Source organism: Pleurodeles waltl, chromosome 6 (assembly GCF_031143425.1).
Source record: "Pleurodeles waltl isolate 20211129_DDA chromosome 6, aPleWal1.hap1.20221129, whole genome shotgun sequence".
In the NCBI taxonomy this organism is placed as follows: domain Eukaryota; kingdom Metazoa; phylum Chordata; class Amphibia; order Caudata; family Salamandridae; genus Pleurodeles; species Pleurodeles waltl.
Genome location: NC_090445.1, coordinates 811,517,443 through 811,545,434, shown reverse-complemented (window position 1 = coordinate 811,545,434; position 27,992 = coordinate 811,517,443). Strand labels below are relative to the sequence as shown.

Below are 27,992 nucleotides of genomic sequence, written 5' to 3'. Positions count from 1 at the left end.
TTTGTGGATTCCTGCAGATTCCAGAAGGTTCCAACACAACAATGTGGGGAAAATGTGTGATTTCCTACAAAATTGGAGGTTTGCAGGGCATTGTGGGTAAGAAAATGGTGCAGGGTGCATGTGAAGCACACCACCCTAGACTCACCAAGATGTTTAATTTTCAGATGTGTCTAGGTCTTGTGGATTTTTCTACAAGGCAGCGTCCCAAAGTCCAAACAGTGCAGCCCTCAACATTCCAAGTGGGACAAATATAAAACCAAAACCCAAAATAATCAAAGGTCCTCTTGCTTGCTGTGGGATAACATGTTCTAGTGTGCATGGGAGAGCTGAAAGACTTTTACCCCCTTTACTTGGGGTGAGGGCATAACCATGCCTATACTGGTTGGTAGCCACCAGCACACTATTTTTTTAAATTCCCTGGCATCTAGTAGGCTTTCAATCTCCCCAGGGAGTGGATCGGGGTAATTGCCCCATCTGCCCACCGGTAGTCAGAACAACTTTGTCCCCATTTATTTGGGTTGGGGGTATGGCCATGCCCCCACCATCTTTTTTTAAAAACAAATTCTTCCCTGGAGTCTGGTGGGGTTTCTGCCCCCCTCGGGGCAGATGAGCCTTCCAAAAATAGGCCGATCTGCCCCCAATGGGGGCAGAAATGGCCAAAAATAGATTTCCCCCACAGGGGAGCGACCCTTGCCTAAGGTGTCACTCCCCTTATCGATGTAAACAAATACAACAAAATCCCTGGTGTCTAGTGGCTTCTGCCCCCCTGTGGGCAGATCGGCCTAGTCAACATAGGCCGATCTGCCCCCCTAGGGGGGCCAGAAAAGTCCTAATGAAAAATTACCCCCTGGGGAGCGACCCTTGCCACAGGGCCGCTCCTACACCAATTTCATTTAAAACATCCCCGGTGTCTAGTGGCTTCTTCCCCCCTGGGGGCAGATCGACCTAATCAATATAGAACAATGTGCCTCTGGGGGGCAGAATAGGTCTTATAACATTATTGCCCCCTGGGGAGCGAACCTTGCCTAAGGGGTCGCTCCCCTCATGAAACAAAACAAAAAAAAACAATGCCTGGTGTCTAGTGCCTTCTGCCCCCTCCCCCTCCGGGGGCAGATTGGCCTAATCAATATAGGCCGATCTGCCCCAGGGTGGGCAGAAAAGGCCTAATAATAAAATTTCCCCCAGGGGAGCAACCCTTGCCCGAGGGGTCACTCCCCTTTATATGTAAATAAAAAAAAAACTCCCTGGTGTCTAGTGGGCAGTTCTGCTGCCCGATCCAGCCGACATGCTCAGAATGACATCAAAAGAAAGGAAAAGCCTTTCCTTTCTTTCGATGTCTCTACATGCCTCCTCCTCCTCCTGAGTGGAAGAGAAATACTTAGCATTTCTCTTCCGCATCGCGCTGGAAGCATGCATCCAGCGTGATGGAAGGTGACCTCTGATGAGGTCAGCACATGATTGCGTGATGAGTTCATCAGACATCACTGGGGGGATGGGCAAGCGATTCCCATTTCCATCCCTGAAGTGGCCCCCCTGGGCCCGATGCAGAACGAGCTGGTCTCGTCCCTGGCACACGGAAGCCGTGGCCGAGGGCGAGACCAGCTCATCAAAGGCACCGCAGGGTTTAAAAAGAAAGGGAACAAGCACACATCCCTGCTTCACACCATGAAATGTGGGAATTTTCCTGGAGAGGGAGCATCCATCTCCAAGGTTGATGGAGACCCAAGTGTCAGTGTGTAACTCAATTATAGCCCCCAGGAGCACAGATGGAATTCCCCAATTTTGTAATTTGGCCTACAAAGAACCCCTGGGCACCCAATCAAATGCTGCCTTAAAATCCACAAAACAGCAGTGGAACACAGAACGTGATAGAATTGCCATAGTCATCAGAATAGATAGAGCTAATAGATTGGATGATGTACCCCACCATGAGAAAACCCAGTTTGGCATATCGGAATTAACCTCTTCAACTAAGCCCAGGCTTGCAGATCTTCTAACAGATGGCTAGCAGATTTCTTAGCCTCATTATCAATCATTGCTATTAGCCTATAGTTGGCTGGTCTGACCTTGAGCCACCTTTATTTAATGGATGAATTATAGCACCACACCAAGACTTAGGAATTCTAGAGTTCATGACACAGTAGTCAAAGAAATTTGTAAGGTAACCTGCCCAAAAGGTTATATCCTGTTTGAACAATGCCTGCGGGAGGCTATTGGGACCTGGTGCCCCATCTTGTTTTGCCTTAGAGATAATGCGATTGAGACGATGCAAAGAAAAAGTCATAACTTCTGATTGAGGCTACAGGGGCTCAAAAGACTGAAGCAGGAATCTAGTTGGTACTACATTGGAGGTCTGTTCTCCAGTTCCTGGCACATTTTCTTCAAGCCTGCTTACGGAATAATGACTGACCAGAAAGGATGCCTATTTCCCCTCTGAGATGTGAATGTTACCAAACCCTTTTTGACCGTTTGTTGATTTATTAATAAGGGACCAAAGTTTTCTTGAATTTGGTTCCTTATTGGCACTTACAAGCTTTGCCCAAAGAAGGTCAGAACGTTTCTGTTTCTCTTCATAAATTGCCTTCATCAATATGGGATTTGAGCCGGGGCACTTTCTTGTTGCCCTTTAACTCCTGGGCCTCCCTGGTCATGGCAGACTGTGTACTTGGAGTGGGACTGCTTGCAGGTTGGGGAAATCTTAACCATAAAAAGGAAACAAGAGTGGCCCACAGATTAGTTGGAAACAGACTACCAGCCAATAAAGAGTATAGGTAATTAACACATTCAGCCATTACTACGCCCCTTATGGAGGAGCTCCATTTTATATGCTTTAAAGTCTTTATGCATGTTCAAGCACTCACAGCCCGAACCACAGCATGATGACAGAGGCTAGATTTTACAATTATGATCTGAGGCCATGATCACTCTCAATCGGGGGGATATAAAAAATTTGTCAATGAAGGGGAACATTTCCACATCACAGACGGTGGAACCTGGGGGCCTGATGGCGGCTTACAGGAACAAGTGGCTCCAATATTCGAGGCAGGACCCAGATCCGGCCCCGGAACAAGGACGCAGGAAATACCACACAAGCGATCCAAGCTACGGTGTCCAACATCCATGCACCACTTCCATCAAATGCCTCCAAACTCCTCCTCCTCCAAGAATCCCGTACTCACTATTATAATTAAAATACTGCAACGTCTAACTCTTGGTCTCACTAAATCACGGATAACTGTTTTGCTGGGCGTGATATGGTTCGTTGACCTTACTAAAGTGTTTACATGACTGCCCCCTCACCCTAGAGTTTGTGGTGGTGGATGTAACAGAGACAACATTACTTTTTTGGGGGGCCCGATGCTTCTTCAGATATAGTTACACCCCCACTAGCGGGGGCAGTGGTCGGTAAGCTTTGCACAGCCTCACTTGATGGTAATGAACTACCCTGAGTAACCAAGGATGGACCAGTTGGCACAATCAAATTTATTGCCTCCTGAGGCTGTTGTAAATCATGATGAACCACTTGGTGAAATTTATATTGCATTCACCACTAAGGAGAAATCCTGCCTTTTATTCTGCTGTTTTAGGAGCCTTTTCCTTTTTCTCTTGCTTAGTGCATGTTACACACATGGTTCTACCCCTGATATAGCTGATTTTAATAAAACAGCTTGTGGAGCACAGAGATGGTGTGGGGATCAAGCTAGTTCTATGGGGTCAGTTCCAAAGGAGTGATCCTTGTGACAGTCTGTGCTATCTGAAGCACCTTGCTCAGAAACTCTGACAACTTCATGCTGGCTCAATTTGTTGTTCACTAGGATTTTTGGAGGAAAAAAGTAATCATTTATCGTTTTAATTGTTTTCTGTGTCGAGTCCGATTGGTGACTTGAATTCAACGTGGTAGCTGAAGGCACTAAGCAAGATGACAAACTCTTAATTTTCGATAAAACTGAGCTTGAAAAGGCTGGAAGGGATGAAAGATTTTCTATAATCGGACAATAAAAAGCTGCTTGGACTAAGTTGCCCCCTGCTTGCGTTCTGATAATGAACTGATTTAAATTCTCTAATTTACAATCGATCCCGCCACATAAGTGGTTAAAAGTATTCAACAGGTCAACTTGCACATCCAATTTATTAGAGTGATAATTCAAAGCCAGAACAATAGATTGTAAAGTTTGCAAAAACTGAGAACAAACAGGGCAACAAGGTTCAACGGTAACATTGGGCACAAACTTGCGCTGAGTATCTGAACACTCCACAGATTCAGTTTGAAAACAAAGTAGATCTAAACGCGGTTGATCGTTAGGCTTTTTCCCGTAGGAATGCGAGTTACCTCCGCCTACCACACCTGGCAAAAGTTAAATCATGGAGAAGGTGACAGCCCTCATCCCTCAAAAATCCTTTTATTAATGATAAGCTTCAGCTGTTTGTTGAGGGTGAATACCGTTTATCGTTCCTAGGAAGTCTGCTACGTCTAAAGTGGAATCCTGCCATACAAGGACAATTAGCATAAAACCTACCTCTACTCTTAATCTAAGGTTACCTGTCCATTAGTAATAGACCTGTATTGCAACTGGCCCCCTTTAGCTCTCCACAGGCACACTTGGTACTTCTCTGGCTTTGGTATTGAGAAGAGACAGATTGAGCATGTAATTTTTTTTAGTGTAGATGCTATGTAGAAAATCTTGTGTTATAAGGCGTAGTTGTGGTCTTTATGCCTTCTTCTCTGTACCAGTGGGAAGCCGGTACGCTTTCTAGAAGGCTCAACTAAAGAACTTTTAGCACATCACCAAATGTTTGTGTGTGACCCCTTTTGACAAAAAATGTTTGGGCTCCTCTGCTACTTGTTTTTAATGAGAGATTAATAAATTCCTGAAAAAGGTTTCAGATTAAGTAAATTAAAGGTACTAAAAGTGATAACAGTATGTTCGATTAAGTAAACATTTTTGTGATACACGTTTTTTCCTTGCATTATTAGTATCCTGCCTTTCAAAAGCTAGCATGTGGCACGTCCTGCCCCATCCCCATTTAGTGCCCTTTTGATGTCTCCTCCCTTTCCTCAGTACCATTTGCCTCTTCCATACCTCAACTCGTTCTAACATTTGTCTCTCCTTCTTTCTGCCATTGTGCTTGTTCCCCAGTCCATCCACTCTTGTACCTGTACTGCTGCTCCCTTTTACTGGTCAACTGGGCCTGGATTCATAAAATACATTTCTCAGTATCTTGTGCATCTTTCTACATCATGCAAGTACAAAATAAGCATTCATTTCACATATGTTTAAGATTAATTTTATCACAAAAGAATGGAGGGATCCGATAACTTTAACACGTGCTCCTAAAAAAAATAAAAGCACGACAATGCCTTTCAGGTGTTTAATGACTTTGTATTTAGGCATTACATGCCATGTTTTGCAAGAAATGCAGCCCGGATCAGTTGTTCTATGGGGCGAGTAGCTCAGACAAAGCCTCTAATCTGCATGAATAGTGGAATAATTCCTCCAAAGGAATAAAACATGAAGGCACCGATAGAATTTTTGAAAATCAGCACTTTGATCTCACACAGGCATATGAATAATGTGATTCAGGTACACTGAAAGGAGAACCTATGATACTGTGGACTACTAAGGAAAAGTAATAATTATTTTTCCATACTGCTTAATTCTGCCTCACAGGTGAATATGGAAAGATGTTGCTTGTTGCTGGCATATGAGTTATATTTGGCATTTTGTTTGATTCTTTCAGCCGTTGATTACCCTGGAGAACAGCGTCTCTTTCACATTCCACACGGAAGGAATGCACACCATCACGGTCCAAGTATCGGCAGGAAATGGCCTCATCCAAGACACAAAGGACATCGCCATACATGGTACATTCAAGCGTGTTTTAATGAAGCACATTTTTAACCTGAACGCTGTTAGTGTCACGCGCACATTTTGTTAACATGATAGAGTTTGTCGTTTATATAGCTCTAACTTTTGTGTACCCACAAACATTTTGAAATCCCACTTTTCAGAAAATATTGTCAGTAATACAGAAAATACTCCAGTATTTCAACTTTCCACAGGAGGGGTAAAGAAGGAAAGTCATTTATACTAAAGTCACAGAAGGGACAAAGTAAATCGAAATTAAAATGAAAAAAAAACCTTCTAGCCAAACATATGCTTGGTTAGCCACACACGTGTATGCCATATATTCTTAAATATATTATAAAAAACGGTGTAACTTATCGCTTATTCTCGTACATTATAACCAACATATTTGACGGAAGAATAGGAAGGACATGCTTGTGAATCAGCGAACCCTGCAAAAATTAAAATCACGAGAGATTTAATTTACAGTTTTCTGTCAAACAGCAGATAAATCTTTCTATACTTACGAGCATTCATCTATATGTCATTACGCAAAAACAAATGAAGTGCGTTAGAATTGTTTTATAAGTTGCTATGAAGAGAAAGCTGATACTAAACGTGGAAATCACAGGAGCAGGGGTGATGGCCCACATCTGTTTGTGACTTTGTAACAAAGTAACGCATTTCTGTCCTGACAGTAAAATGTGTGAATGGAAATGTCCTGTTGACAGTCTAACAAAACCCGCAATATAGCATGCACATCTTTGGATAAACTATGTACTGTTGCAATTACGTTTTGAACCTACATTTGCACTTATCGCCAGCGAAATAAACGATTTACACTGACCGACTAGGACAAACATTTTACAGCAACCAAACATTATAACAATTGTTTTACACACGCAGGTAATCTGAATGCATCTTGGCAGAAAAAAAAACACAACAGAATGTACAACTACTCATTTCTCTTAACTCTGTACCTTTGCATTGTTCACTATCAGCAGAATAGAATTAAATGGACCAGACGTTTGTCTAATAGTGAAAATGAAGGCCTTTGATTTATGCGGCAACGGAGAAACAAATTATGTTTTAACGTAACTAAATTATGTGCCAAAAGAACGCAAATGTGCAATTTTTTTATCAACACTATTCGGCGATTTTCTCTTTTTTTACACACATTAATGCTGTCTGGGCAACCATTTTACCGCATTATTACCAGTTTAACACCTAGATACAGCAATCAGCATCTAAAAGGTCACCAATCAATCTATGCAAAAGGTCTGCCACTGCGCAAAATTATGCTCCAGATGGTCAATTATGTGGCGAGTATGGTAAATTCATAAGTGTAGGGAAAATGCCGTCGTCCCAAAATTGCACAATTTCAGTGTCCCTGATGAAGGTCATAAATTTCACTAGTTTTTCATTTTTCATTTTGAGAAGTGTAAAAAAGGTGTAAATATACGCGACTTGCATTGTCTGTGCTTCTTTGAATTTTCTCATGGTTTGTGAATCAGACTCTTTGCGAATGTAGAGTAGTGGGTAATGCTTCAGGAATGAGTGTTTCACCTGCAAGCTACAGGTTTCATTCTAGGTAATAATAACTCAGAATTTTAAAGCACAAAAAATTAGGAGTTTAATTGGAAAATATCTGCACCGTCATGCTCTACAGGCAGAGGCTGCGTTTTCATTACCAAATCTGACCAAAAAATGTAAATTCATTCAGTAATCCAAATTGTTTGTTTTCATTTGGTGCACATAAGACCACCCACATCCAAAATACTACATACGTGTCTTACAGTATGCCACTCAGTAACTCAGCATTTTATCATTCTAAAGGAGAAAATCATCAACACCATTAATTTAGATATAAATTACACCTATAATTCGAAATACAGATTACAGTTTGATTTGTGGTCTACTCTAATTAAATTCCGGTCTCTTCATTTTTGAAAGGCACTACTAATGAATTATTGCACATCGTGCAAATTTGCTTGTTGTGGAAATCTCTGAGGGTGGTTCAGGGGTCACTGATTTGAATCTGGGCTTAGATAACTCAATGTGTAATTTGACTGAAGGGGATGAAATGAGTACCCCTCAGTTATTAATGAACAAATATTCGAATCGTGCCCAGATTCTTGCAAGCAGAGCTGCTGATTTAATCCTGTGACTTGCTGAGAAAAAATATAAAGCAGGCGCGCATCCTACTGAAGGAAATATGTTCCAAGCTTCTTTTTGAATGCACATAAGCAGATACATTCAACAACTTGTAGCGACTTTTAACTATGTCCACAAATAAGAGGAGAGAGAAAAGAACATCAATCAGCCTCCCTAGCGAACCAAAAAACAGCGAAAGATTAATTAGGCATTATGGGATTTCCACTGTCTAGCATGATCCCACATTTCTTTTTAAGCAGTGCCTCAACTTGTGGCATGCTTCTTCGTGATGAACTGTTCCTATGGGGAACAGGGTCAAGACTGATTTGCTTAGAGCTGGTTACAAACTGGAATGGCATGGCAAGCAAAAATACTGATTGATTAAATGGGGGTGAATGTTTGATTTGTTCTGCATTCCTTACATCATCTGTTGTTTTTGCCTGCTTCATCATAGGGCAGCTATAATATCAGACGTATCATTGCACTTTACATGATGGAGCTAAGACAAGGACTCAAGATTTCATACTTAGGGATCAGATACGGGTTAAAACTGCCTAGATATGATACCCAATTGATTTGATTTATTTGGGGGTTTTATTCAACAAGAACAATACCTGTGCGTGCCCAGTGCCAGGATCCCTGGTCCTCTTCCCACCCACTCATCGCTACTCCACTGTAACCCTACTCAGGCTGAACCCGAGTCACATATCCCATGGCTGCTGCAGCACCTCATCACCCAACACTAAATGTGCCTTCTCCTGTGCCACCTGGTATTTTACAAGAAAATGCACCTTCCTGCCCACACTGCAGTCTACCCTGCACCTCACAAACCCAGCATTCTAAACAAACTAACCACAAAGACCCGGCCTCCAATACACTACACATTTCCCTGTCCAGCATACTCCTCAACAATCATTCCCTCACTACAAACCTACTTAAATTTGCGATCTGCAGCATAACTGCTCACCAGATCTGCTCTTCCTGAACTAAACCTTGCTGACTTCCTTGTAAAACCCAGTCATCGCCATGCCAATTCCAACCAGAAAAAACATTGCAAGTCAGGACAGGACATACAGACCCAGAGACAGAGGGGGTTATTACAACTTTGGAGGAGGTGTTAATCCGTCCCAAAAGTGACGGTAAAGTGACGGATATACCACCAGCCGTATTACGACTATTAGGGACTCGTAATACGGCTGGTGGTATATCCGTCACTTTACCGTCACTTTTGGGACGGATTAACACCTCCTCCAAAGTTGTAATAACCCCCTTTGTGTGTTAAAATGTGGCAGTAATGTCACTCATAGTAACATTACTACTAGTAACTTTACTACTAGTTTGTTTACTAGTAGTCAACTTACTAGTAGTAACTTACCTTTGTGAAGACCAAGGGGATTATTACAACTTTGGAGGAGGTGTTAATCCGTCCCAAATGTGACGGATATACCACCAGCCGTATTACGATTTCCATAGGATATAATGGACTCGTAATACGGCTGGTGGTATATCCGTCACTTTACCGTCACTTTTGCGACGGATTAACACCTCCTCCAAAGTTGTAATAACCCCCAGAATCACTGTCATCTTCAAAGATTCCATCCAATGCTTCAACACCTCAGAAAGCACCACCAGTAAAATGTAACATTTTACTTTAAAATTCCTTATCCCCACCAACTACAACCTGATCGGCACCTTAGTTTACCACTCCCCTAGACCATGGTCTAAATTCAGCAGCACTATCGCAGACTTCAACACCCACCTGATCCTCACATCCAGCACCTTCATCCTCGGGACCCCAACAGCCACCTGACGGACCTTACAAATAACAAACAAGCAACCTCCTCAACAACCTGTTCAACCTAAGACTCTGTCAGAGAGTGGAAGACCCGACTCACACTGCCAGACCTTTACTGAGCCTAATCTTCACCAACTTTAGCCACGTCACAGTACACATTCCCACACAGATCACCTGGTCCGACCACACCCTCATCAACTTCAGCATACTCATCTTATACCACTGAAGAAACACCATTGCCAAATCTTCACGAAGGGACTGGAACAAAATCTTAGAAGCATCCTGGTCTTCCAAACTCCTATTCCTGCAACTTTGATACACTAACAGCCTCCTTGAATCCATCTCCTACTTCAGCGCCTAAGTCACAGCCTGCACAGACACTCTGGTTCTTATCAAAGCAAAGAAAGCCATTAGAAGCAAACTGCAAGCCAGCTGGCATACAGAACAGTTCATGCTCACTAACGCGGTCATTCTGACCGCGGCGGTCGCCGCCCGCCAAGCGGTTCCCGCCGAAAGACCGCTCCGCGGTCAATAGACCGCGGCGGCCATTCCGGCTTTCACGCTGGGCCGGCGGGCGACCGCCAGAAGACCGCCGGCCGGCCCAGCGGGACAGCCCCTTCAACAATGAAGCAGGCTCGGAATGGAGCTGGCGGAGTTGAAGGGGTGCGACGGGTGCAGTGGCACCCGTCGTGATTTTCACTGTCTGCACAGCAGACAGTGAAAATCTTTGTGGGGCCCTGTTAGGGGGCCCCTGCACTGCCCATGCCAGTGGCATGGGCAGTGCAGGGGCCCCCAGGGGCCCCACGGCAGCCGTTCCTGCCAACCTGGTTCCGGCGGTGGACACCGCCAGAAACAGGCTGGCTGGAAGGCGCTCGGAATCCCCATGGCGGTGCTGCAAGCAGCGCCGCCATGGCGGATTCCCTGGGCCAGCGGGAAACCGGCGGGAAACCGCCAGCTCCCCTTTTCTGACCGCGGCTTTACCGCCGCGGTCAGAATCGCCCAGGAAGCACCGCCAGCCCGTTGGCGGTGCTTCCGCCGCGCTCCGCCATGGCGGTCATGGTCCGCCAAGGTCAGAATGACCCCCTAAATGCCACTGCAAGCAATTCGAACTCAAATGAAGTCAAAGTTAGGACAACACCACCAAGAGCACCTACAAATCCGCCCTCAGATGCTGTCATCAGCAACTCAGAGCCATCAAATGCTACACACTCACCAACGACTTTGAGAGCCACATCAACAGTGCTAAAACATCTTTGCCATTGTGAAAGAACTTCACCTCTTCAGCAGTAAGCTCCACAAACATAATCCCTTTGAAGGACCCCTACACTTAGCTGTCCCTATCCTTCAGCAAAAGGATCACTTGCATCTGTGACAATTTCAAGCCTCAACCAGACCTTTCACACCTCCTGCCCATCTCAGCAAACACTCAGAGGACTTCCCTGACCATCTGACCCACCATCAGCACTCAGAAAACCACAACAACCATGCAGTCCATACACTCTGGAGCACCAGGGGACCACTGCTCTTACTCGTCTTCATCAAAGGACTGAAACCATTAGCACAGACCTCACCCTGATCCTGAATGACTCTGTCATTACAGTCCCCTATCCAGATTCTTGGAAACACACCATAGTGCTCCCCCACCTCAAAGAATCCTCAGCAGACCCAAAGACACTAGCCAACTACTGGCCTATCTCCCTCTTAACCTACCAGGCATTTCATTTAACAGATGATAAAAACGCCTAACGACCCATAACAATGGTAACCACCTACTCAACACCACTAAATCCAGATTCAGACCCAGTTGCAGAACGAATACCACAATTCTCGCCACCACTGATGACATCTGGATGATCATTGTTGGACCTGGCCTTTTTACAGGGTCATCCCCAAACTTTTTGCCTCCTTCCTCCTATTTTTTTCTGACCCAGTTGTTGTTGGCTTTTGAACTCTGGGCACTTTACCACTGCTAACCAGTGCTAAAGTGCATGTGCTCTCTGTGTAAATTGTACTGTTCATCGGTTTATCCATGATGGCTATTTGAGTTACTTGTAAGACCCTAGTTGAGTGCACTATATGTGCCTAGGGCCTGTAAATTAAATGCTACTAGTGGGCCTGCAGCACTGGTTGTGCAACCCACTTAAGTAGCCCCTTAAACTTGTCTACGGCCTGCCATTGCAAGGCCTGTGTGTGCAGTTTCACTGCCACTTCGACTTGGCATTTAAAAGTACTTGCCAAGCCTAAAACTCCCCTTTTTCTACTTATAAGTCACCCCTAATGTGTGCCCTAGATAACCCCTAGAGCAGGGTGCTGTGTCGGTAAAAGGCAGGACATGTACCTGTGTAGTTTACATGTCCTGGTAGTGTAAAACTCCTAAATTAATTTTTACACTACTGTGAGGCCTGCTCCCTTCATAGGCTAACATTGGGGCTGCCCTCATACATTGTTGAAGTGGTAGCTGCTGATCTGAAAGGAGTAGGAAGGTCATATTTAGTATGGCCAGAATGGTAATAAAAAATCCTGCTGACTGGTGAAGTTGGATTTAATATTACTATTTTAGAAATGCCACTTTTAGAAAGTGAGCATTTCTCTGCACTTAAATCTTTCTGTGCCTTGCAGTCCACGTCTGGCTGGGTTTAGTTGACAGCTCCTTGTGCATTCACTCAGACACACCCCAAACACAGGGTACTCAGCCTCACTTGCATACATCTGCATTTTGAATGGGTCTTCCTGGGCTGGGAGGGTGGAGGGCCTGCTCCCACACAAAGGACTGCCACACACCCTACTGGGGCCCTAGCAGACAGGATTGAACTGAAAGGGGACCTGGTGCACTTCTAAGCCAATCTTTGAGGTCTCCCCCACTTCAAAGGCACATTTGGGTATAATACAGGGCCTCTACCCTACCATCTTAGACACTTGCTGGAGAAGAAACCTGAACCAGAACCTGCATCCTGCCAAGAAGAACTGCCTGGCTGCTCAAAGGACTCACCTGACTGCTTTCTACAAAGGACTGCTGCCTTGCTGTTGGCCTGCTGCCTTTCTGAACTCTTGCCTTGCTGCAGAAGTGCTCTCCAAGGGCTTGGATAGAGCTTGCCTCCTGTTCCCTGAAGTCTCAGGACCAAAAAGACTTCCATCTTTCAACTGGACTCCTTCGACGCACAGCTTGCTCCTCGGTGAAAAATTCACTGCACGCCGATCCGGAAAGGCGCCGCTTGACCCCGCAAGGAAAAGATCGACGCAATGCCTGCGGTACGACCGGAACTTCGATGCACGGCCCGCCTGGACAACGCCGCCCGACTTCCAGAGAGGAAATCGACGCGATGCCTGCCGTGAGTTAGAAAATTCCACGCGCAGCCCACCGGAACGACGCACAGTCAGACAACAAGCCCAGGAATCCACGCACAGACCCCAGGGCGTCTGAAAACCCCGCGACCCACAGAGGAGACTGTCCGCGTACCCGAAATCGACGCAATGTCTTTCCCGCATGAAAAATAACAACACAAGTCCGTGTGTGAAGGGGTGAAACTGACGCACACACAATTTTTCCACGCATCTCCTCCTCTGCGGCCCTTTGTGGAGATTTTTCACTCCAAACCAGGTACTTTGTGCTTGAAAGAGACTTTGTTTTCTTTTTAAAGACTTAAGACACTATGGCGGTCATTCTGACTCTGGCGGCCGGCGGTTGCCGCCCGCCAGGCGGGAAGCGCCATTTGGCCACCACGTGGCCAAAATACCGCTTCCCCTATTCTGACATTCCCGCTGGGACGGCGGGCGCTAAGCAAGTTAGCGCCCGCCGGTCCAGCGGGAATGAGGGCCGCAACACAGGAGCCGGCTCAGAATGGAGCCGGCGGTGTTGCGGCGGTGCGACGGGTGCAGTTGCACCCGTCGCGCTTTTCACTGTCTGCCAAGCAGACAGTGAAAAGCTTCATGGGGCCCTGTTAGGGGGCCCCAAGACACCCGTTCCCGACAGCCTCTTCCTGGCGGTGACAACCGCCAGAAACAGGCTGGCGGGAAGGGGGTCAGAATCCCCATGGCAGCGCTGCCCTGGCGGATTCGCCCAGCCGGGGGAAAAGCGGCGGGAAACCGCCGGCCCCGGTTTTCTGACCGCGGCTTTACCGCCGCGGTCAGAATGGGCTTGGAAGCACCGCCAGCCTGTTGGCGGTGCTTCCGTCATTCACGACCCTGGCGGTCAAAGACCGCCAAGGTCAGAATGACCCCCTATATACTTTGAAGTGATATCTTTCCAATCTCTTATTGCATCGTTTATCGTTTTGACCTGCAAATATCCAGATAAATAATACATATTTTTCTAAACACTGTGTGGTGTTTGTTTGTGGTGCTATATTGTGTTATTGTATGATTTATTGCACAAATACTTTACACATTGCCTTCTAAGTTAAGCCTGACTGCTCAGTGCCAAGCTACCAGAGGGTGGGCACAGGATAATTTGGATTGTGTGTGACTTACCCTGACTAGAGTGAGGGTCCTTGCTTGGACAGTGGGTAACCTGACTGCCAACCAAAGACCCCATTTCTAACAATCATGGACTGAGGTGACTTTGCAACCCTTATACTAGTGTTTTTTGAAGTCTTTGACACCATCTCACAACCCATCCCTATCCAATGACTGATTGAAGCTGGCATCCACGGACCTGCACTTCACTGGATTTTCTCCTTCCTGACAGACCACACCCAGTCAGTCAGTCTGGCCCCCTTAGTCTCAGTCAATGACAAACTCATCCGCAGAGTTCCACAAGGATTCTCACTAATCCCCAATGTGTTCAATGCTTAAATTACCCCACTCGCCACCACCATCCGTGACCATAAAAATCAACATCATACCCTACACTGACAGCACCCAGCTCTTACTCTCTCTCTCCAACAATATGCTAAACACCCAGACCAATATCTCTGCCTGCATAACCAAAGTCACCAGATAGATGAAAACCAACTGTCTCAAGCTCAACATGGACAAGACAGAAGTAGTAATCTTCTGCAACAACACCTCACTCTGGGACTACACCTGGTTACCTGCCAAACGTAGACCTACGCCCTCCCAACAACCAAAGCAAAGAACCTCGGAATCAGCAGCCAACACACCATGATCAGCCAGGTGTACACATTCCAAGTTTCCTGGTTGCACACACTCAAGATGCTTAAGAAGATCTTCAAATGGTTCCCCACCAACACATAAGTCCTCATCACCAGACTCGGAGCCCAGACTCATGCACAACATCCTTCCCTGCATCTCAAAGAGCTCTCCTGGCTCCCAATCCACAAACAAGCACTCTTCAAACTCCTCAGGGACTTACACAAGATTGGTTCAACATACCTCAAAAACTGCATAAACTTCCACAAACCTGCTAGACACCTCTACTCAGCCAGACTCCTACTTAAACACCCTGCCCACCCCCACATATGCAAGACCAGATTCAGCAGCCATGCCTTCTCCTACTTCCCTTCTAAAGCCGGGAACATCCTGCCCCTGCACTTTAGGGCTGCCTTCTCAGTTCTTGAGTTTCTCAAAATAAAGAAGATTTGTTTTTTCTCCTGGGTGCAGTCCTAGCTCAGCCCATACAGATCCTGCTTTAGTGCCAGGGTCCCCTTCAGGGTGAGTTGTGTGCTATACAATTACACATAACATACAATTTCATTTTCAATGTGGGCTAACGCAAACTAAATTGTCTTGTGAGTCAGCATTGGAGGACATATTCAGCAACTAGTTTAAGCTTAAAAGTAGAAAGTGGAAGCTATGCATTGTGGAAATGTACATAGTGTGTTAAGCATTCACAGGTTCAATTCTGGATTTTAGAATTCTAATAGTGTGAATTCTGTGGTGGGTATTGCTGACCCAAGAGTCCAGTACTGAGAGGTTGGATGTAGCGCTAGTATCCTAATTGCTTGTGAAGGTGAAAGCATAAGACAGCCAAACAATGGACTAGGAATAGACTTTGCAATAAAACATTCCCACGTATAGGTGAATTTCAGATTGCACCTACTCTAAAGATTTGCTGAAAGAAATTCTCACTAGGAAAACTGGACCTTTTACTGCAACAGTAAGCATCATCTATTCCTGGGTTTCAGTTACATAATATAAACAGAATGACAAGCAGTGAGGAATTCATATTGTATTGGGACACCTGCAGCTTTAGCCTATGCTGGAAGGAACCATGGCATCTCTGATCTTCAGTGACATCACAATTTCATTCATCCGCACTTTCCATTGTAAGAACCTTTTAAGCATGAAGTTAATTTTCATCAGTGTGACGACCTCTGTCACTGTCCCTGCATGGCTAATTTCAGTCTATCTCAGCGCAACACCCTTGACTTTAACATCTGCGATAAAATACCTGGTGATGTTTCAGCCACTTTACAACAACCAATTGACATTAATTGCCACCAAAAATAACCATTAGCTCTTTGAGCTATTTCATCCAACATGGGATTTTAAAGCTTTATTTCACCAAAAGTATTATCTAATAATAAATTCTCACTGTAGAAATGACTTCAAATTTTATGTACTTTCTAAAATTGCTTTAAGTGATATTATACTATGTCTTTCATCCTGCATTGCGTCTTACAGTGTTTTATGCTTCAGCCTAGACATCCTACCGCACAGGGTGCCTGAAGTAACGTATTGACATTGTTTCATCTCTTCTTTGATTATGGTCTTGTCAGCTGTAAGTCATACATTGAACATTAAGAGCATCAATTAAGAGCATCATTTATTCTTTGACTACCTGGCTGCCAAATCACCCGCTCTGGGGAAAAAAAGACAAAAGGCAAAGAAAGGTAATTTGTTAGTGTGAGAAAGAGGATTACTAGTTGAATTGGATGGCAGCCTTCTTGAAGTAATAATGGCACAATTCTTATCTAGGTCAAGTTAGCTTACTGCATTTTAACGTGAGCACAACCCTTGGTAGGTGTAGTACAGAGCAGACAGGCTTATCATAGGAGAAACAAGTGTAAATCATTCATCAGTATCACAACAAACAAGTAGAAATCATAATACAATAAAAATCTTACTCCAATTTATACAAAATAGTGTACCGTTTAGTCTTTAAATAGACACCAAAGTGGCAAAAATCAGATGGAGTTAAGAGGAGATATAACTTTTCAAAGTTTTAGGTATTTCTAGCATCAAAACACGCAAAACACCAACCACGATTATCTGGTGACACTAGACCGGGTCAAAGTCATGGCACTAGACCAGGTCAAAGTCAAAAGTTAAAGCTGACTGGGATGGCATGCAGGTCGGGAATAGGGATTAGCATCTGATGCAGTTGTTTTTCTAGAGACAAGTCATCCCAATGCGGTCATCAGTGGGTCAGGCTGCAAGCTAGTTTAGGTGCAGGGCTGCTCATCGTCAGCTTTCTGGAAGTCTGGAATGCAGAACATTGGTGGAAGTTCAAGGATATCTGTGTTAACAGCGTAAAAGTTCAGAAAGGGCAAAGTCTAAATTTTGCACCCAGGAAGGGGTCCTCGGCTATTGGCTGCTCTTTGATGTCAACTTCTGTGAAACTCTGAGTTCTGACTTTTCTGGAAGTCAAACTTCTTTCAGAGGGCAAACAGCAAGTTGAATTCTACCTGGCAGTTGTGCCTTGATGGTGGGTCCATGACAGCTTCTGGTTCTTTTTTCAAAATTTTGGAAAAAGTTTCTGGGTGTCCCGTTTTGCAATCTTGAGGTGGGCAATAACAGTACACTCTAACATCAGCCAAGAGTCCACTTGGGAGTTAGGACTCAATCTCACAGAAGCCTCTATCAGTGTCCAAGGCAATTCAAGTTGGGCTGGTCAGTTGGGATTAGCAGTTTCTTGGACATCTTGCAGCTTTTTTTGTCCTGGAGCTCAACAGGAGGCTAGTCAACTAGCCCTTAGAGTCCACTCTTCTGTACTAGGTTGAAGTGGGAGTATGTCTAACCCCTGAGATACACACTTTTGCAGCATGTTCTGTGTGTTTTGCTGTAAACTATCCCACAGTGCCACTCTTCACCTAAAACCAATGTAGCAGAACCTTTTTTACCTGGTGCAGAGCCCTCAGCACACCAGCGAGTTGTGTCCTAGGAAATGGGAAACTCCCCAGGTAAACAGGTTCTGAAACAGGTTTCCCCCCTAATGGGATTGGTGCTCTCGTAGCTACTTGGACAGTGGAAGAGGCCTGCCAGGTGTGAGTTACATCTGCCTGTGATAGGCGATGCCCCTTTGAAGCTTGTGCTTTTTGTGGGGACATACCAAAGGCAATACCCAGCCAAGGATCTTTTATTCCCTTTCTTGGGAGTCATTCATGTTTGCTTTCAGGGGGCCAAAGGGCCCCAAGGTGACTGTTGGAGATTAATTCTGAAAAAGATACTGGAGGATTGAGGCAGTAAAATTTCAACTTTCCAAATGTGGCATTTTCAAAATAGTAATTCAAAATCCAACTGACCATTAGATTAGATTTCAAATTAGTATTATTTGAGTCCATAAATTATGGTTCTAGCTGTTCACAAACTGACTTATGCAGTGTAAGATTTTACAATGTAACTGAGTGCTTTTCGAGGGAGAGCCAGCCATGAATTTGTTTGTTCACTGTCAGGGCATGTAAACATTTATAACATATGCCCTACTTTTTAAATATCATGCACCTTTCTTTAATGGCAGTCAGAGTCTACTTTGGGGTTACTTATTAGGGATGGGCAAAACATTCTGCTCTGGCTGTGGAGTTGGTGGTGTTTTGGCCACTTTGGGTTACGCGTGCAATGCAGAGTTATGGGCAAATTCTGCCAACCGTTGTGTGGCAGAGTTTTTTCTCACACGTAGTTTGCCAGCAGTAAGTTGCAGAGCCCAAGTGGGAATTGGCATCCCAGTGCAAGTTTCAGGCCCTATGAGAGTACCCAAAGAGATTTTCCTAGGTGGGTGGGAACGGGCGCTCGTGGCCATTTGCTTTGAGAAAGCTGCTGCTTGAGTAGGAAATCTACTTGAGTGCAAGCAAAACCATCTTGAGCAGCAATGCCCTCTGGTACGCCGCTTGGAGCAGTTCATACTGATTTTTCAGCACCAGAACAAGCTCCTGGTGCTAAAGAAATCAGCACTGGCAGCTTGATATGCCTACTCCAGAAGGCTTGCAGAACTCTGCAGGATCTCATGGAGTGTTCAAGTAAATCTGCAGAATTCCATGGAGTAAAAATCGGCAAGTTCTGTCAAGCCCTGTCACTTATAAGTATTAAAAAAAAACAGGGCTAGTCCTGGCAAAAGGTTTATTTTGCCAGTTCAGAGTTGTAGTTTTCAGATTGTACACTCAGACTGCAGGGTCAGATCTGCTAGCATTCTTTGCCTTGTCACTTTGCTGTTGACACAAAAGATGCTGCAGCCCACTAGAGACATTTAACTCACAAGCCCTTGCTACATAAAGTACAATATATTAGGGGCTTATAGATAAGTTAAATATGGTAATCAGGGATTGGCCAATTCAACATGTTTTTAGGAGTCAAAGCATATATACTGGCCACTGGAGGACAGCACACCATTGTTCAGAGTCCATACATTAGCAATAAAATCCAGCAAAATAGTGGGGGGTGACCACATCAAAAGAGCATTTGCTTACAGTTCTCCATTGCAGAAGGTGTTACCCCCTATTATATCTGCATGGCAGAAGCGCCTTGAAGATAAAAAGAAACTGTAGATTCTGCTCCACCATGCTGTTTGTATGACCGAACCCTCATTATACATGAGTCATGGAACTATGCTCCTAAATTGAGGTCCGTTTTCCTAGATCAGCATAATATGTGTCCCTGATATGATGGGTGTCTCTCCCAGCAATTGAGGGGTGTTTATAAAGTTTCTTTGTGTGCTCACTATTTTTTCATGGGAGTGCTCCTACAAAAAGTATACTGTCAGAAATTACATCTAACTCTCTGCTTTGAATATGGAGGACTAGCAAATGTCCTTCATATCGGTGCAAGTCTTCTTAAGTGTTGACTATGTTTGACATTCCATTTGGAGCATTCAGGTTTTTATGACTGCCGTTTGGCCTGGCATCAGTGGCTTCAGTTTTTTAAAAATGTATGTTTAACGTATTTGGTCAAAATAAGCAGATGGTGGCCTATCAAGATGATATTCTGGTGCTCTCTGATGATGCAGAGTCACTTAAAAGTGTTGACTAAAATGTTGAGTACTCTGCAAGATCAAAGGTTTATGTTTAAGAGGGTGACGAGGCAAAGTGTGGTGTCTGAAATGGAGTATTTGGGACATGTACATTAGGGGGCTGCTGTCAAGTCTTATGCTGAATTAGTGAATGCCATCAAAGGAAGTCCTGAGCCGGTGGATTAAGAGCAGCTAAGACCATTTTTGGGGTTCTGTGAATATTATTACCAGTTTATAGACAATTATGCTCTTCAAACTGAATCCCGGAAAAAGTCGTTATGCATGGAGAGGAATATATGTGGGATGCAGGAGAACATGAGGTGTTTGAAAATTGAAGAAGTTGGATGTTGAAGATCTTGCTCTTAGTTGTTTCAGAGATGATGCACTTATGGGGAAAGAGGTTTTTCTCCTTACTGACCATCAACCTTTAGTGTATTTGTTGTCTACAAAGAATATACGTTGAACCAGTCTAACATTGGTTAGATTATTGGCGATAAAGTACAAATTCAATTTTGAGGTAAGACATATTAGAGGGACAAAGAATTCCAGAGATGACTTCCTTTCTAAGTGCCCTGTGGGTGGTGATGGGAGGGACAAAAAAAAGAAAAACAACTCAAATGTGTTGTGGGAAGAGCTAATGGTGTTGTGGTTGCTGTAAGTTCTATAACAATTCAGGAGAGGAATAATTGTTTGATATGTGATGCATGCCAGGTAGCCCTTAAGAAGTTCATTGCCAAAAGTTGGCTACAGGAGAGAAACTTGAATGATGAGTTTAAATCCTACTTCAAGGCCAAGGATGAGTTGTCTGTGAAAGGGGATTTGGTCTTGAAAGAGAATATATTGATTCCCCCAGCAGATGTGAGATTGGTAATGTTGACCTATTAAGGACATGTGGGAATAACTGGCACCAAGAAGAGGATGCAAAATTATTATTGGTGATCAGGAATAGACAAAGAAATTGAGGTAATTCTGTATAATTGCACTGTTTGCAATGAGGCTGCTAAGTCTTTATGTGTACACAAGATCCCCCCCTTTGCTCTTTTGAACTTCTCAAATGACCTTGGGAAAAAAAAGGCATGGATTTTATAGGGCCTATGTATGATCTCTGAGTAAATATGAGGTATGCTTTAGTGGTGGTGGATTATTTTTCAAGATGGGTAGGACAAAAGATTTTGAGGGAGCCTGACACACATGCAGTCATTGAATTTTTATCTAATCTCTCCAGAAGGGAAAGTGTTGCCCAGGATTTGATTATTGACAATAGGATACAATTTAGGTCCCGTACAGTGTAGGCATTCCTAAATTAATTTGGCATCAAGCATTTGTCGGTGGTGTTGTGTAGTCCCCAAGGTAATGGAATTGTTGAAAGGGAAATCAGCTTGTTGAAGGAAAGCATGCTGGTTGCTGTGTCTTCTGGAATGATGTTATGCAAACAGTTCAAGACAGGTTGTGGAACTATCGCAATACATTACACTCCTCTACAGGTGTGTCTCCATTCGTGAAACTGAGGGGGAGGTATTCCTCATGGAAATTGGCACCTAGTGTAATATGGTGAAAATGATTTTTCTCCCTAAGCTGCTGTATTTGTTTTGCGCTGTACCGTTGAGCTTTACTAACCTTAGATTTAAAGAGATAGATAGAGTGGTTATGAGATTTATCTGGGCATATGGTAAGTGTAGAAGAGCAAGTAAATTTATGTCTCTCCCTCGAGAAAGGGGGGGGGTGTTCCTTACCGAATATAAAATTATACCAAATGGCAGCAGCTTTTCAGTATATGTGCCCACTATGGGGTCCTAAGAAAGAAGGGACCGCGGAAGAGGATGGCCCTAACATATACGAGTTGCAGATAGGAGCAGGAGCCAATGGGTGTCTGGTAACTTATCATGAGCCTGGATATTATAAGAAAACTCGACATAAGGTATTGGAAGCAGCCTATAAGTGTTGGCGATCATGGTATAAGAAGAAAGGACTTGGTAGATATAATTATTATACCATGATTGAGAAGAATCCATTGCTCCCCGAAATATTTAAGGATAAATATATGGCAAGTTGGGCCTCTTTAGGTATAGTGAGGTTAGGGAATTTTTTCGATAATTTTGGGGTTAAGGCGTTCGGGGATCTACAGGAGCAGTATGGCTTAGAGCAAAAGGACTTCTTTAAATACTTACAGATACGCAATTTTCTTGCAAGGAGAACAGGGGGTGTGCAGGGATTTAGAAGTAATCAATTGTTGAACGACATCTTGGCTAACCCCAATATAGCAATCAGGTCGGTTTACCCATTATTACTGGCGAAACAGCCTGATGATTTAGAGAAGAATAAGGAGAGGTGGAGGGAGAAGCTGGTGGACGGGAGTAACAACTTTATGAGGTCACTAGAGCTGGATACACTATCCTACTCTCCTCTTCCCTGCAAGTGCAACATTATAAGGCCATGTTTGACCTCTATCATACTCCTGCTCATCTCACCAAATGGGGAGTTTGTCAGGAACAAACTGTCCAAGATGTGGGATGTATGGAACAGATATTGTACACATGATGGCTACATGTGGGGAACTAACAGCTTTGAGGGAGGGTATTCAATCTGTCTTGAAAGAGGTTTTGGGATATGATCTTGCTCTTACTCCCGAGATCATGGTCTTAGGGGTCGCTGGAGAAGCGGGCGGTCCACATAGAGCATTTTTCTTTGTGGCTATGGCAGTGTATCAAATAGGTATATCATCCGCATGGTTGAATGTACGACCTCCGTCTTGGCAGCAATGGTTGGCTAGATTGCTGTCTGTATATCATTTGGAGATGGCATTATATGAACGCAAGGGGAAACATGCTAGGAGGAAAGGGAAGGCAATATGGGGGCCATTTCAGGACTGGATTCTGGCTCATATTGATTAACGTTCAAAACTGAAACCAGACTATCCTCTTTCAATTTAATTTAAATATTTGGATATTCGGATAGTCGGGCTGTTGTGCTTCTTATTATTTAGTTAGGTGGTACTTTTCTCCTGATGTTTTTCTCTCTTTGGTCAGAATTTCATTTATTCAGTGTAAAGTGATTTAAGAATATATTTGCTGTATGATTCCTTTCCAAAATAAATAAAAAAAATAAAAAAAATTGAAATTGGCACCTAAAACATATGTTGCTAATAGGTTGCCTGAGTTGAGTGAAGTGTGTTGTAAGGTAAGTGATTTTAAGAAAAAAGCAAAGAAAGGTATGATGATTTGATGAGAGTAAGAGATGAGCAGTTTCAGGTGGGGGATTTGGTGAAGATTAAGAGACCTCCAGGTCATAAGAAAAAAAAAAAACTTTTTTTCTGCTGCTCCTGTGTTGAAAATGTCTAAATATGCATTTTTGGTGGAAAATGGAAAATAATGGAGTAAAAGGAGTGCTGCAGTTTTCAGAAAGATGTATGGTCTGCAGGAGAGTGGTGATGCAACCATGAGACAACCGGAGATGGATGCTGTGAAATTGTCTTGGGAACAAGTGTAAAGTTGACAGTTCAGCTTTAGAACAAGTTTTGATTTAAGGGTTGCTTAGTCATGGTTGAAGAGATGGAAATTGGTGCCCTTCCTGCGTAAGGTGAGGACACGCAAACAATTCACAAAAGGGGTGCTGATACACAAACTGTTCATGATGCTCTTCCTTCTACCAATTCCTTAGGTGGGAGGGACAGGATGGTTATATGCTGTCCCAAATATTTGCAGGATTATGGTTTAAATTAATGTTGTTAATGTTCTTATCATATTTTGCCACATTAATATGCCCCAGCAAATTGTACAGGTAAACATGGGTCATACTTTGATCTTTTATCCTTGTTAGATCTTGGTGGGTGATGTTTTTTGGTTTTACTTTTCTCTTTTTCTTTCTTGGGGGTAATGTTTTGGTGGATGTTCCTTCAGTCAGGTTTTGTGAAGTGGAAAGATGTGTGTTATGTTCTGGCTTTTGGAATGGGAGGTCACTTCATCTATAAAATCTTGTTTTGAGTGTTCCTTTGTGAGTGTTTTAGATCCTGGCAGTTGCTGTGGAGATCTGGAGCAGTAGCCAAGGATTGCCTTGTGCTGTCCACTGTGTTTTCCTGAATAAATCTTCCGCTAAACACTTCATTTTTTAGTCCGCCTGTGTTTACCGGACGTAACACATGTGTGTGTGTGCGTGTTACCTATGAGCGATTGCTACTAGGTAGTTATAGTTAAGACCTAGTTTCTATAGAAAAAGCTTTTTTTGATCTGCCTATATCTTTGGCACCAGTTGCTAAATCTTCACAAAATGTTCCAAAAACATACAATGCTCACTTCAAAGGTTGATCTATAAAATGGGGGCCGAGAAAATTGGAGGGTCCCAAATACATTTTTCCCATGCATTTTTCTATGGGGATTTTGAACACGACTACAGCCTGAACGGCTGGACGGAATCACACCAAATGCGGCAGAACTGTAGCTCATCGTCCAGAAAGAGCCCTTTTTGTTATTTGGTGTAAATACATTCAATAGTTTTGGATATATTAAAGAAAATTCAAATCTATATATATGGGGGCACAAAGGCACCATGAACCCTTCCAATCTTGTTCTGAGATTTTATTGGCTGACAACACTTCAACAAGGAAGTGCTGGCAGCCATTTTGGGACTTGGCTTCAGCTGAATCCCAGAAAAAAAAGAAGAAAAGGGGCCAAGGTAGGGACACCTTGATCCCCTACCTTTGGTGCTGGGGACCCCCAAGGTAAGAAAGCACTTTTAAAAATAAAATGCTGCAAGTTTGCGATGGAGTCACAAATCCACAGCAAAAAGTTTTAAAAACCAAACCTGGACTTCTGCTCTTGTTTTACTAAAGCCCCTGGGTGGGTCAAGTCCCAGGGCATATAACAAATAAATGTGGGGGGCACATTGCACCCCCAGGACTTAATTAAGACCCAGGGACCGCCACCACCCTGGGGTTTATATTTAATAGTATGTGTGGGGCCACAAACTCCCCTTGGCAAAATTTATTTGTTTTAGTAGGGCCCACCAAGCCCCAGAGGCCATCACCTCCTCAGGGCTAACACTCAGTTGTATGCAGCTAGACGGTGCCCCCCCACAGCCACAGAATCTGCCACATCCCCAGGGCTAAACAATCAATTAATGCAAGACACTGTGCATAACCCCCCACATCCCCAGCCCCCGTCACCTCCCAGGGGCTAAACAATCAATTTATGATGATTGTGTGACCCTTCCCCCTGCACCCCTGGGGACTGCCACCTCCCTTGGGCAGAACTAAAATAATGAAGGGGGTCCATAGCAGATCCCTGGTTCCAGGGACCACCACATCCCTGGGGCTAAATACAAACATTGGAGGGGGCCGTGCAGCCCCCCCTCCAGGAGCCAAAAATGGTTCTGGGGATCACCACCCCTCCACGGCAGGCTCCAGCTATGTCCCAGGGTGCCGACCCCCGGGACATAGCTGTTTGCTCTGACTGGATGGAGTTTTGACAGCAGACATACCCGCTGACGTGCAGGCAGGGAAACATAGGAAATTATTGCTGTCACAGACGGGAAGCTGTACATTTAGCAGCTCTCTGTCTGTGAGAACAATGTTGGCTGCCACTGGAGGCTGAAAGCCAGCTTGGACCGTGGGGCCCTTGCGGCAAACTCCAGTGTCCATTGCACACTGGGTGCCTTGGAGCACCCAGGAGAGATGGTCGGGCCCAGGGGATAGGGTTCCTTGGGTTGAAATCGGTACAGAGGAGGGGGTTTGAGAATGGCCCAGGGAGAGGGGCTGTGTGGCCCAACCACCCATTGAATTGTAGTAAACTCTGGGGGATGGGGTCCTCTGGATGGAAATCGGCAAAGGTGAGGGGGCCACTCAGACTCCCTCCCCCACAATGGCCACTAACCCAATGATATAGCACTTACTAACTAACCATCAGAAAGTTCTCCAGTTGGATAGACATTTTGTGCAAAACTGTGGACTCTTGTTGGATACACAAACAGATGAGCTTTCCTTCTGGCCCTGATTCTCATTTCACAGAATTTAAACCTCAACAGGAAGCACTTACAAACATAAATATAGAAGGTGCCCCAGTTGAAGCTCCACTTCTGGAAATGACAAATTATTCTAACTCCTGTGCTTGGTGAAGGCAAAGCAAGTGTATTTACTCAGTGATTCCATATTGAAAAACGATCTGAAATTCTTTGTGGAGGTGAATGCATCTTTCGTCTATTGGAGTGCAATCAGACACTCTCACACCCATTCCCACACCCAGACAAACACTGTCACAGCCACTCTCACACCTAGAGACACCCTCCCACACCTATTCTCACTCTTGGAGAGACAGAGCCTGCTGCCAACTCCTGCTTCGCAGGGTCAAAGGCTGTGTGCAGAGTGGGTTTAGGTGGTTATGGGGGTTGACCGCAGGGTCTGGCTACAGGCCACGTCCGCAGCCAACCTCCACTGTGCCTGGCCCCAGGCCATGCACAGCACGGGATTGGGTAGCTACAGGGGGTTGGCCGCAGGGCCTTAGGTCATCCCCCACTGCACACAGATCCAACAGCACAGTTTTTCTAAGCAGTTAAATGTGTTACTGCTGAAGAATTAATTTAAATTCTTGTTCACTTTATATACCTTAAGAAACAATAAAAGTTTTGGTTAACATACTGTACTAAAATTTTACACTTTCAACATTAGGCTTCACGCTGATTTTGTTGCTTGGTACTCTTGTCAGCTTAATTGCCTTTTTTCCATCCTATGTTCCTGTGGAGAAATAATACAAGACTTCAGAATAAAAGAACTATCCCTTTATATATTTGATGAAATCATTTTATGAATTTATCCAAAACATGATTGATACACACACACACACACACACACAAGCTGTGTGATAACTATTTTCAACAACTCAAATGGAGAAATTACAGGCCTATATAATCTTTCAAATGAGAGGAATAATCCTTATTCATTTAGATTTCATACAGGCATTCAAAATATATGTTTGCCCCATCTGAATTTATCTGGGAAAGATGAACCTCAACAGGGTTTGACCTAGTAATTCTAGGCATACACAGATCAGACATCTGGTATCTTAAACATTGGTACTGCATTGCCAAACTTGTCTCTGCATTTTAGGCTCAGTGCACATAGGTAGTTGTAAATTGTGACAGGTTTGTTTCTATCTGTGCATATGCAGGTATACTTTTCCAAATGTTTATGTGTATACTGATATTTTCTTCTGACCCACCGCCTTTGTCTGCGTCTGAATGTGAAGCACAAAGATGGGTAGACTTATGCCTCCTTAATTAAATGCATTAAATGCATATCACACTTACAGGGTTAGAAAAAGTAGCACATTCAGAAAACATTATGAATGTAAAGTAATATCATCAAATTCCTTTTAAATATATTGACATCTTCCTACATAGGGCCTTTAAATCCTGCACAGAGTGACATGTTCCACAGCACCATCTGCATTATTTCCCCATGGTTATTTAGATGGCACTTAGGTGGTCATTCCGACCCTGGCGGTTTCAAACCGCCAGGGCCGGGGACCACGGAAGCACCGCCAACAGGCTGGCGGTGCTTCCAGGGACATTCAGACCGCGGCAGTAAAGCCGCAGTCAGAAAAGGCCCAGGGAATGCCATGGGGATTCCGACCCCCTTCCCGCCAGCCTGTTCCTGGCGGTTTTTACCGCCAGGAACAGGATGGCGGGAACGGGTGTTGTGGGGCCACTGCACTGCCCATGCCACTGGCATGGGCAGTGCAGGGGCCCCCTAACAGGGCCCCACAAAGATTTTCACTGTCTGCTTAGCAGACAGTGAAAATCGCGACGGGTGGAACTGCACCCGTCGCACCCCTGCAACTCCGCCGGCTCCATTCGGAGCCGGCTTCATTGTTGCAGGGGCTTTCCCGCTGGTCCGGCGGGTGCTCTTTTGGAGGGCGCCCGCCGGCCCAGCGGGAAAGTTGGAATGGCCGCCGCGGTCTTTTGACCGCGGGGCGGTCATTCGGCGGCCAGATATTGGCGGGCGGCGACCGCCGCCCGCCAATATCAGAATGAGGGCCTTAGTTGCTCTGATAATTGTTGTAAAAACACATCTTACTTTTTTTTCCAGGGT

At 44.4% G+C, this 27,992-nt stretch overlaps 1 protein-coding gene across 1 annotated transcript in view; it reads left to right on the top strand.

Moving 5' to 3' along the window:
- Positions 1-27,992, top strand: part of SORCS3 (sortilin related VPS10 domain containing receptor 3) — a 2,578,554-nt gene that overhangs the window by 2,361,525 nt on the left and 189,037 nt on the right. Inside the window, exon 21 of the mRNA XM_069239432.1 lies at positions 5,740-5,863. Within this exon, the coding sequence (XP_069095533.1) occupies positions 5,740-5,863 (124 nt within the window). The remainder of the gene's footprint in view (positions 1-5,739; positions 5,864-27,992) is intronic.